Source organism: Ictidomys tridecemlineatus, unplaced genomic scaffold (genome assembly GCF_052094955.1).
Source record: "Ictidomys tridecemlineatus isolate mIctTri1 unplaced genomic scaffold, mIctTri1.hap1 Scaffold_631, whole genome shotgun sequence".
Taxonomy (NCBI): Eukaryota; Metazoa; Chordata; class Mammalia; order Rodentia; family Sciuridae; genus Ictidomys; species Ictidomys tridecemlineatus.
The window spans coordinates 116,375-128,535 of record NW_027524358.1 but is presented as its reverse complement, the minus strand read 5'-3'; the positions used below and the strand labels follow the sequence as shown (position 1 = coordinate 128,535).

Sequence of the window (12,161 nt, the reverse complement as noted above, 5' to 3'; positions counted from 1 at the left end):
CAGAGTGGCAGTTCATTTTTTTGACACAATCATATTAATCTTATAAAGGAAATGATTTTCTCATTTAACTATCCTAGCCCAAATTGTGCCCAGAGCATCCCTCTAATAAGTGGCTTAACTGGATTAAAACCATTCTGTTGAGTGCTCCCTGAGGAAGCAATTTAGAGAAAGTTTGTCTTTTATTACCACAAATCAGAAGTGTCTACAAAATAAATTCACTAGTGAATTTTATCAAACATCTAAAATGGAAATGAGAACAATTTTACATAAACTCTTGCTGAAAATTAAAGAATTCACTTTTCAATATATTCTATGAGGCCAGCTTTACCCAAATACTAAAACCAGACAAAATTAGTATAAAAAAGGAATATCACAAAACAATATCCTTCATAATGTAGATGCAAAATTTCTAAACATTGTTTTACCAAAACAGACTTGGAGTTGGTATATTTTTAGAGAATTTAAAGTACAGGTGGAAAGGCAAAGGACAAGTGGAATTTGCTGGCTCTCTGTGAAGTCAGTAGGACAATTTCAATGACTGGGACAAAGGAGATTATAGGGAGGATACCTCCAGGAAACTGATTTTAGTTTCATATTTCTCGTTCAGGAATATACCAGGAACAGATTTGTTTGCCCAAGAGAGAGAAGTGATGAATTTCAGGGGACCTTATATAAGTGGTTGCATTGTTTCTGAATAATGCCAAGATTGATGAGGTACATCTGGCCTAAGTAAAGGAGGCTTCAACATATGATCAGACTAGCCTATGTGCACCGCTGCTCCAGCTTAAAGTTTATATATATAGTGAGCGCTGGAGGGGATAGTTGAACTTCTAAAAGGATGATGAGACCCTTGCTCATTCTCTCCAGTGACCACTGGTGAAACTTTCCTGGGATTGAAAAGTTTTTATCTTCCTGATTTCTGATCAAGCTGCCTCTGACATATATCATGATTATACCAGGATATCTTTTGTATCCTTCAGATAAGTAATCCTTATGTGATTAACCCAAGAGGTGTTGTGACTGAATTTTCCATTAATCCAAGGCCATGTGTCAACCCAGGGCAGTATTGCTTATTATTCTCGCAGAAGCATCAATTTCAACACTCCACCATTAATCACTAGATCAATGCCCGAGGGGGCCACATCTCATTCTCCCCTTTTAAGGTCAGAGAGTCTAAGTTTTATTTTGGAAAGCATAGGGTACTTCCTCCATATTTCTCTATCACTGTAGAAAAATGGACAGCAGCCCAACCCCAACCCACCCCCACTGAGAAAGAGAGAATAATATTAGAAGCAATACAGTTAACTTCATATAGTGTTACTAAGGAGGACAGTCAATTTGGTCCTTGGGCAAGTATACATGCTTCACACAGAGAAAAGCCCTAAATCTGAGCCCATTAACTGCACTTGTAACTCAAGTAACTTTTCTCACAGACACATGTCAATGCTCATATAAAGGTAATGACATAGTTAATAACTGCCCCTACAACTAGAAAAATCAATCCCAAGGTTGTGATCTCTTAAAAGTTAAGCATTTCGTATTCTAGTATATATATACATATACACACACACATACACCATCACACACACACATATATAACAGCACTTAAAGATGGTATTAAGCCAGGTGTGGTGGCACATGCCTATAATCCCATTGGCTCTGGAGGCTAAGGCAGGAGGATCAAGAGTTCAAAGCCAACCTTACCAATTTAGCGAGGCACTAAGCAACTAAGTGAGACACTGTCTTCAAATAAAATACAAAAAAGGGCTGGATGTATGATTAAGTTTTTAAGTGCACCTGAGTTCAATGTGGGGTACCAAAAAAATATATATATGGGAATGAGTTGTGAGGAGGTGTTTTGGTGTAGATAAACAGTGCTTCTTCACAGTAACATACCTGGCAGGTCTTACCAAGGCCCATCTCATCTCCCAGGATGCAGCCATTTTGACAGTGGAATCCCTGGGCTAGCCAGTTGACTCCCTTCAGTTGATAAGGGTGTAAATGAATTCCTAGAAATAAAAAATAGAGCAAAACCAGAGAGTAGACATTTCAGCACATATGTGGGCTAAGCTCTAAGGCTTTGAATGAAGAACATGGCTTACATTCCCTTAATGTCAAACTTTATTGGCTCTATCTTTTATTGGGATATTCTATGTATACAAACATTAGCTGATTTCCAAATTTCTTTTTGGGCAGACTTGGGTTACCATTCAAAGCCCTGAAACAGCCAGTCACTGTTATATAATCTTCTTGATCGATGAGAAACTCAGCCTGGAATTTGTTCTATAATACCCAGTCTCAAGCCACTGTCCTTTTCTGGAAATAAGTATTCCTGGAAGTGATGTGACAAACAACACATGGACTATTCATATGCTTGCTTAATGGCACTCATCTAAATCTGCCATTCCTGCTATATTGTCCCTTAAAGAAAAGGGGGACAGTAAAACATCATAATCCTGAATGTTCCCTTTCTGTTTACAAACATCTAGCAAATTTAAGGGACCAATGAGATCAAGCCTAGGCTGGAAAGTCCAGATACATATCATCTTGAAGGACATTGGCTTTCTCTATGCACACTGGGAACTAGGGCAAGTTAGTGTTATCTGTAAAAAAGCTACTTTCTTGCATGTATGCTGGTCATACACACAAACTAATGCTGATGTCACTGCTTCCTCAGTCTAACATGTAAGCCTCCTTCCTGAATGGGGCTGGGCAGAGAACTGAGGGCTCTGTGGAAAGGATGCATATCACTTGTTTGGCCAGAGCCATCAGGCAAAAACCAGGAGCAAGAGAGGTACTGCTTGGAGAAGTACCTTCAGGGACCCAGATGCTATCTGTTCAGCCTGTTGCCACGGAACTCTTCGTGGAGCCGTCATTGATCTGTTAGAAGTTTTCCTGGATAAACCATATCTCCCATGCTGTCTCCAGCACCTTATTTGGCCTCCCCACAACCTAGTACAACTGGGCTGTGGACTGCCCCTGCTAAAGGACAAAATGAAAACAGGACTACACTGTGCGCCAACAGAGAAGCAGGGTTAAGAATGGAGACACTGCTACATAAAGGGTGTTTAAAACTGAACAAGGATGGCAAGACACTATAAATATTTATATTATATACATATATATTATATATATAATATATATTATATATAAATATATAATATATATAAATATATATATTATATATATATATATATTTATAATTATATCTATAAAATAGTCAAAAGTAAAAGGTTGATGGGATGGGGATGTAGCTCAGTGGAAAGAGCACATGCGTCACACATATGAGGTCCTGGGTTCGATCCTCATAAAATAATAAGTAAAAATAAAGATATATATTTTTAAAAGTAAAAGGTTGAAGTGGTGGATAAAGAGTGACCCTCAAATAGTTCATGCACAGACCTCAGAATCAGTGAATGTTACCTTATTTGGCAAAAAGGACTCTACAGCCCTGACTAAGGTTGAGGGCGTGGAGGTGGGAAGATACTGAGTTACCCTGGATTACCCAATCTAATCACTCACACCTTTAGAAAATGGACCCTTTACCAGATATGATTAGGAGGAGGTGACTATAATGAGGCAGTCCAGGTACCCTCGCCCAGAAGACCTTGCCATGATTAACCTTCCCCTCTTGTGAGATCAGGATGCCTTGCAGTTTGAAGTTTCCTCTTGTTCTAAATGATCTGTTGGCTCTCCAGAGTCAGATCTCTGTTCTAAAACTCCAGTCAATGTCTGGGCTATGATATTCTACAGAAGTTTTGCAAGATATTATCACTGGGGAAACTGAGGAAGGTTCCATGGGATCTTTTTTTTTAAACTGCATGTGAATCTATGATTAGTATATAATAACATGTTTAATTAAAATGATATGAAACTATACAAATATAACAATATTTAATACTTAGAAGATGACTGCAAAAGTAAAAAAAAAATTATCCAAAAAGAAGTTAGACAGAAAAGGATTTAATATAGGGAATTAGGTCACTATAAAATTTTTTGTTGGAAGGGCTGGAAAAGCAGCCCCCGGTTTAGCTTCCTGGTACAACTGCTGGATAACCATCACAGAACTGGCTCATGACGGTGGTATCTACCTCCAGGACCAGGAATCCAGGAACCCACCAAAGGCATAGGCTATTTCCCCAAATGTTTTACAAAGAACACACACGACTGCTGGAATCAGGAAAAGAAAAATCTTAGCTCACAGTTTCCCAAAATATCCATTTACTTTAACAAACAGGATGACCAGTCGCTACCCTTGGGTCCAGTGTTCCCCCTCTTCCCTGCACTGCCTGGTAGTTTACACCCCGACTGCTCTTCCCAAAGCTTCCCTGGTGACCCGCCACCTCCGCAGTCCCCTGCAGTCTCTCCGGGTCACTGTGGCGGACCAGCCGCGCACAGAGGCCACTCTCCACCCGCCCACCACCCTCTGAGGGAAGCCGGCGGCGCCTAGTTTCCCGAGAGCCACTGAACCGCGGGTGGGACCCCACAGTCAGAGGCGGGCCGAGCGCTCTCCACCGAGATGGCCGCTCTCCAGGCGGGAACCTCCGGCGCGCCCCCCCCCCGTCCTGCCGTGGTCCGCGCCCCCCGCGCTCCATCAGCGCTTCCGCGAGACGACTGACGGCGACTCCGCCTCCCACGGGCGCCGCGACGGTCCCGGGCTCCCGTGAGGAACGGGGCGGGGGAGGCCGGTGAGGGTCGCAGTGGTGGCTCCCCAGGGCAGGACGGGACCCCGACTGACCGCGCAGGACGGCGCGGGCGTGAGTGACCCGAACGCCGTGGGGAGAACCACCCAGGGGCCAGCCACCTGCAGCCCGGCGCAGGCTCCGTCAGGAGAGTCAAAGGGGCGGTGCGTCTTCCAAGTCCTACCGCAGCGCCACCCGCACAGCCGGAGCCCAGGACCCGGGCTTCGCGCCCCACTGGGCACGTTTCCTCGCCCACCGCCCGGCTACCGGAAGTGCCTCGCGCCGAGCTCCACGCCCTACCGGCGGAGGGGAAGCACCGGCACCCGCGGGAAAACCTCCTTTCGCGAGACTCGGCTTGCGAAAACCTGGAGTGCACCATGTGGCGCGTCTGGGCGGCCCTTCTCCTGCAGCCCACTTACCTGTCAGGCCGCACTGCCGTAAGTCCTGCCCCTGCACCCGCGTCCTCACGGCCTCCAGTCGGCCCTTCGCCTGGAAGCCCGGCACTCGGCCCTCCATCTGTCTGCAAGAGGCTCCACCCCGCGCGCCGTGCATGCACAGCCTTTCCTGTGAGCAGCGGAGGACCCTGGGAGCGCCGCGCAGCCGCCAGGGGGCGCCCGCTGAGGACGTCTATGGCGAGCAGCTGGGAGTCCACCACAGGTCAGTCCTGGAGTTCTTGGCTGCAGCCCTGGGTGGCTACTCTGCTCTCAGGAGTCAGCTCAATTCTGTTGACTCTAGTTGTAAATTGGGGGAGACTCTGAAGCCCCCTGAGCTGTTCCCTGTTGACTATAGGCCAAGCGAAAGCCTCCAAATATTGCTGCCACCAAGGGCATTTCAAGGACGCTATGGGAGTAGGTAGATTGCCCACTGGGTTAGCTTCAGCCTTCGGTGGCAGATGCATACTGCCGAGCTGCGCCCCCAACCCAGGCTCGTACAGGAGGTCTCTGCACCAGATTTGAACCCAGATCTACCAGTCTCCAAAGCTACCCAGCCTCACTGCCTCCCTGTGTGATGAAAGAACCAACCCTGCCAATCAGGCCACTTCAGCCCCTGCTGTGGCCACCAAAGAGGAGACGGACAGCAGGAAAACACGGCCTTGGGGCTGCTGGGCCAGGACAGGCCAGCGTTGGCTCTCAGCTCTCCTGTGCGGCTGGATGACCTTGATCTGGTCGCTCTCTCAGAGCCTCAGTTTCCTCAGGGATATCTCATCCGCATCTGACGCTGGAGCAAGGGTTGAAAGACCGTGAACGTGGGTGGTGATCCTGGTGCCCAGCCTGTTCAGGAAGCAGTCCCCCCTGTGGCCTGGGTGGCTCCTGTGGGCAGGCCATGAGCCTCTGGGGACCTGCCAGATTGGTCCCTTGCAAGAGCTCATCAGACAGCCTTGACGCAGGGTCCAGCCCTTGCTCACGCCTTTGGCAAACCAGCCTCTCAGGTTGTTTCTGTTTATTTATTTATTATTTTGGTTTAGGGTTGTTCAGCCACCAACCCGCACCCCCCCCCCCAATTGGGATAAACAGCTCTCCTGCCTGGTAAGGGAATGGCTTTTCCCAGTCTTTCCCTGTCCCTGAGTCCTAGTACCATATGTCCGCATCTCCCAGTTGGCTCCTAGTCAACGTTCAGTTTAGTTTTGTAAATAAGTGGCAGTTTCTCTTGGTGTGTTTTGACTTTGCTTATGTAACATGTGTGTCCCCAACAGAAAAGGGTCGGCTCCTGAAGGGAAAGACTGCCTCCTGTCTCCCCGCCTCACACACACTCTGTACTCGGCAAAGGGCCTCAGTATTGATTTTGTGGAGTAGCTGAGTACGTGAATGAGTGGATAAGTGTGTTGAGCATCAGGGAATAATAAGAAGTTAGAGAGTCTTTGTGGAGGAAGTGTTGATTAAGGGAAAAGCACCCCTGGGTGTGCTGGTGCCCTCCTGTAATCCCAGATTATGTCGGAGGCTGAGGTAAAAGGATAGGATATTTGAAGTCACCTTCAGTTTAGCAAAACTGTCTCAAAGTAAAAAGGCTGGGGATATAGCTCTGTGGTGAAGAGCCCCTGGATTCAATCCCTAGAAAGAGAAAAAAGCACCTGGGCTCTGGGTTCTTTTAAGCCACAGAAGGGACTTTAGGCAATGGGCAGAAGTCTTATTTCACAAACCAGGAGATCATGAAGCTGCTGAACCCTTTCTTGTTCTGGGTCTAGTGACTATCCAGTTCCTAGTCTGTTCGGTCAGGGAAAGGGTGGAACTTGTGTGCTGGGGGCCCTAGGCTACCTGCGCTGCCCTCCCCAACCCTCCTCCCTGCCCATCACTGACTTTTTTCCCTTACCCCTCCAGGAACACCCCCAGTGTGCCTGAGCGAGGCCTGCGTCTCAGTGACCAGCTCCATCTTGAACTCCATGGACCCCACAGTGGACCCCTGCCAGGACTTCTTCAGCTATGCCTGTGGGGGCTGCATCAAGGCCAACCCCGTGCCTGATGGCCACTCACACTGGGGGACCTTCAGCAACCTCTGGGAACACAATCAAGCCATCATAAAGTACCTGCTGGGTAAGCACCAATGGGGACACTAAGGAATGGGCTGCAGGGAACGCCACCTACTGCACCTGCCAGCCAGGCCTGGTCAGAGGAGGGGCTTTGCCCTGTCACTCACTGTGGGGCCCTGCTGTGTGAGTTATTCATCTCTAGTCTCAGTTTCTTTGTGTAACAGCATTAATAACATCCAAACTGTAGAGTTGTTTTGTTTGAGGTGCTGGGAATCAAACTCAGGGCCTTGCATATGTTAGGCAGGTGCTTTGTCAAAGTTTTGAAACAGGGTACTTGCAAAATTAGCCAGGGTGGCTTCAAATTTGCAATCCTCCTGCCTCAGCCTCCAAAGTAGCTGAGATTACAATCATGCAGGGCTTTGAGCACTACAGAACACACTGTGATGCATCAGCTTATCTGTGACATATACCAGGCACACAGGAGCTGATAGCTGTGGTCATTTTATTTTGTGGCTTCAGGATGCAGCATTGTCCTTGGCTAGCATTGACTGAGTTTTGAAAGCTGTGAGCAAATGGAGTTGAGGCTGGACATACCACATCAGACTTTAAGGCTACGGCCCAACGAAAGTTCTAACAGCTTATCAGAGAGTTAAGCTGTCCACGTAGGCAGGGCCTTCCGTGGCCTCACAGACTCTCCAAAGTACTTTTGACTTTGGTGTTGATGGTTTCATCCTCAGATTCCAATCCCCCGCCTGCCTTGTGTGCAGCTGGATTTCTGGTTCATGTTGTTGAATTCTCATCAGTCCCATGGAACCCAGAGGGAGTTGCAGCGCCAGGCTGCACCCCAATCCTGACTCAAACCCCTTGGCAGTAGGGATCTTTTCCTGCTGCCCCTTGCTGTCCCCTGTCCTGGGACCCTAAATGCTGGGAAGGGCCAGATTATGAAAAAAACAATCCATGCAGCCATGCTGGACAGACCTTGGCTCTGACAAATACTCATTAACTCTTTGAAAACCACTCAAGACACCCAAGGTAGGTAAAATGAAGAAGCTACCTGAGAGGGGACAAATCTTCTCAAAAGGACAGTCATCTCCTTACAAGACAGGAAATGATTCTAATTTGACAATTATGAAATCAAGGCAGCTGGGGCTCTTGGTGAAGGTGGGAACATGTACACAGGTGAAGGAGTCCTTGACTCACTCGTGCCTCGTGCTGCGGCACAGCTGCCACCAGGTAAAACCTGCCTGTCCTTTCTCCTTGACCCGGGCATTTCCTGGGTGGGATGCCCCTCCCAGTGCAGCGACAGCCTCCTGCTGGCCCCCCAGGGATGGAGCAGGGTGGTACTTGAACGTGGAGTGAAGGAATCTGCAGGCCAAGATGGCCAAGCCCCAGCCTGAGATGGCCCCGGGCCATCTGAGGCCACCAAAAGTGTCTTCCAAAGGGGGTGCCGCCTTTTGTTTCAGATCTGGAAGCTCAAGTGGCAAATATGTCTGTGGTTTCAAGGCTACAACTCAGGACAGTCCCTTCCCCAGAGCCCAGTGACACAGCCAGGGCCTTGGCAGGACCATAACGAAGCAGCGGGTGGTCCAGACATGTAGCGAGGTGGGCTGGGTTCAGTGGTGACTCTCACTGTGGGGTCTGGGCCAGTCCCGGAGCCTGATTTTTCATTGACACACTGGCAACCGCGCTCCTCCAGGTTATAAAATTTAATGAGAAAATATGAGTAAAGAGCTCTCCTCAGTCTGCACGTGGTGGTTGCTCTTTGCGGTGGTAGTACTCTCATTCCTCACATTAATCCCCGCACAGGACTGTACGGTTGTCAGAACGCTTTTGAACTGTCATCCCATTTTATCCTGTAGGGTGGAAGCTGGGGAGGTATCGTTCACCTCATTTGATAGATGAAAAAACTGAGGTTCAGAGAGGTCCTCAAGATAGGCTCATAGTTGGCCTGATTTCTGGTCCTGTGCCCTTTCCCCTGTCCCATGCCCTCTCCTCAGGTATAAGGGACAGACATAGCTCCCTTGTCACTGTGTTGAAGGGAGCACAGAACACTGAGGGCTGAAGAAGTGTGGGAAGGACACTGGCAGTTTTTGAGTGTCTGTTATGTTTTAGGCTGTTTATATCTACTGCCTCTTTAATTCTCGTTAACATCCTGGAACTAGGGATTATCGTTCCCATTTTACAGATGAGGAAACTGAGGCTCAGAAATGTGAAATGATTTTGCCAAGAACAGACCTTCATTCCAGAATAGAATGGGGCTTGTGCTCTGGGGGGCAGATAGCATCGAGGGGGGGAGGAAGAAAGATGGGCAATTAGGCCCAGAACCACTCCTTTTGCTTTGTGGTCAAGGGCGCTGGCCTCCCACTGGCCTGGAGCTGATTCTTACTGGGAGGACCTTAGACCTGTGCCAAGATTGGATCCATCCTGTCCTGTTCCCTGTACGTTGGCAGGGCTCATGAGGAGTGGCCTCCAGGCTTGGACCGTAGCCTTACCTCACCGTGTCCCTGAGAGTCCTGTTGTACATGGAAAGCTGCTCTGAGCCGGGCACAGAACAGCCGGCACTAGGCCATCAAACCCTTGACCCCAGGGCCAGGGGCTGATGGTATCAGGAGGCAGACCAGAGAGCTGCGAAGTCTGGTGGCCTTGGCCTGCGAGCTTGGCCGCTGCCAAGTGACCTGCTTCTCTCCACTGTAGCTCCAGTCTCTGTGAAATGGAGGAGCCAGTGCCACCGGGAGTGAGTCTGCTGTGACACTGACTGGGACGTGTGGTTCAGAGGGCCACGCACAGGGCCTGGCACCCACCGAGGGCTCAGCAGGGCATAGGCACCCTTCTTGGTGGGGTGGGTTCCAACCGGACTTCATCCTGACAAGCTGTGTGACTGCAGAGGGCCACCAGCCTCTCAGGCCTCAGCTCTCCACCTGTGAAGTGGCGTCTAGCTCACGTGGTTAATCAGGATGCTCTAAGGGAAAGAATCTCTGCTTATTTTATTTCTCAGGGAAGCACTGACGCGGACCTGGCTCCAGAGCAGGCAGTACAGGCACGTCCCCGCCACCAAGGCCTTGGGTTACTTCATTTTTTTCCCGTGGTACATTCAAGTAGGCACCAGTATATTCCCATTTAACAGATGAGACTCACAAAGACAAAAGAAGTGTATTTCCCAGGAAAAGGTAGAGCTGGGATCAGCTAGGGGGCCTCAAAACTTCTGTCCTTTGTCTCCTGGCTCTCCTGAAGTCAGATTCCCCACCGGCAGGCCCCGAGTGATGCTGCTCAAGAGATTGGCTGAGCAGAGCCTCCGGCCTCACGGCTCCCATCTGCAGTGGCTGCTTGGCTGAGCTTTGCAGGCCAGCCAAGCCCTGGCCTAGGCCTGACTCAGTACTGGGGTCACCTTCGCATCACACTGACCAGAGGCTTGGAAGGCACATCCTGGGGTCCCGTCTCCATCAGGGTTACTCCTGGGGATTAGTCTAGAACAGCCCCTCACCTGTGGGCCTCGATACCTGGGGCCTTGATACCTGGGTGGACACTGGAAAAAGAGAGAGTGCTCAGGCTCCTCTGAGGTCACCCAGAACAGACTTCTTTCTAGATGGACAGAGGAAAAGATATTTGCAATGCCAGCAAGGATGGCGTCCACTGGTCCAGAGGACAGCAACTACCATCCATGTACCAAGTGAGCTTGGGCAAGCCGTGTGTTTCTTTCATGGGTGAATTCACCCCAGGCCCCTCAGGAAATCCAGAGACCTGGAGCAGGTGGGCTGAACTAGGCCCGGGGCCACTGTAGTGTATCCTCCTCGCAGCCTGCTTGCTGGAGGGTGCGACCTCAGCTGTTCAGAACACAGGCGCCTCACTGCACTCTGCCTCTCCCCCAAGAGACATACAAGCACTACCTTGTGGACTTAGGGGAGACAAGAGTGTGGCCTCACCAGATACAGGGGCGCAGGCCTGTAATCCCAGCCACTTGGGAAGCCAAAGCAGGAGGATCACAAGTTCGAGGCCAGCCTCAGCACTTTAGCGAGGCCCTAAGTGACTTAGTGAGCCCCTGTCTCAAAATGAAAAGTAAAAAGGGCTGTGGATGAGGCTTAGTGGTTAAGCGACTCTGGGTTCAGTCCCAGGTACCAAAAAAAAAAAAAAAGTGTGGCCTCACATCATCGAGGAAGCCAACAGACAGGCCCCTCACTCTTTAGCCTGGCCCTTGCCTGAGGCTTTCCCACTGTGCTTGGATCCAGTCTCTAGAGTGCCCCCACCCGGCCCTTCAAGACCCCTTCAACCCACTGCCTCTGTTGAATCTTCCAAGGGCTTCTTAGGGCCTGAGCAACATCGTGGTACTGCCAGGTTTATTCTACAATATCTACAATATCATATATATTTTGCATAACAAAAAAACATAATGCAAACTTGTAACAATTCAAGCAATACCGGGATCATAAGGAAAAGTTTGCAGCCTCCTTCCTTCTATCCCAAACACCAATCTACACAAGCACGCTATTCCAGCAGCATGAGATGTGTCCACGTCACTGATCTGGCAACGAATCAGGTCACCCTGTGTCATAGCTCATGGTTTTGTTTTTATGTTTCCCGCATTTGCTGTTTCATCTTCCTGCCCTCTGTGGCAGGCTGTGTCTCTGAAATGCTGGCTCCGTGCGGGGCACATTCTGGGGACAGGGCCACTCTGGGGTCCCAAGGGCATAGAAATTGTTTGGCAGCCTGAGACCAGACCACAGAGTTTCCAACTGCCTGGATACTTCCTTCTTGGGGCCCTGAGTTCCAGAAACTTCCCCAGTCACTTCCGCAAAGTCCCGGAGAGGAAGGACAGCATCCCATTTAATCGGGCCACTTCTTCCTCTGGGAATTTTTATTGGAATGCCCTTTCCCACATCACTCCTCAGGAGCCTGAACGAGCCCAGGCAGGCAGAGCGGTGACCCAGTGGGGCAGAGCGGTGACCCAGGCAGGCTGCGGGATGGGGGCTAGGAATTTCATGGTCTCCCTGGCTGCAGCAGGACTGCCTGGCCAGGGACAT

At 49.6% G+C, this 12,161-nt stretch overlaps 1 protein-coding gene and 1 pseudogene across 1 annotated transcript in view; one reads left to right on the top strand and one right to left on the bottom strand.

Annotated features, from left to right (window-relative positions):
* The window catches only part of LOC144374254 (chromodomain-helicase-DNA-binding protein 1-like), a 34,954-nt pseudogene extending 29,728 nt beyond the window's left edge, over positions 1-5,226 (bottom strand).
* The window catches only part of LOC101956937 (endothelin-converting enzyme 1), a 38,059-nt gene continuing 30,697 nt past the window's right edge, over positions 4,800-12,161 (top strand). Inside the window, 2 exon segments of the mRNA XM_078037173.1 lie at positions 4,800-5,339; positions 6,998-7,210. Of these exon segments, the coding sequence (XP_077893299.1) occupies positions 5,060-5,339; positions 6,998-7,210 (493 nt within the window). The 5' untranslated portion in view covers positions 4,800-5,059.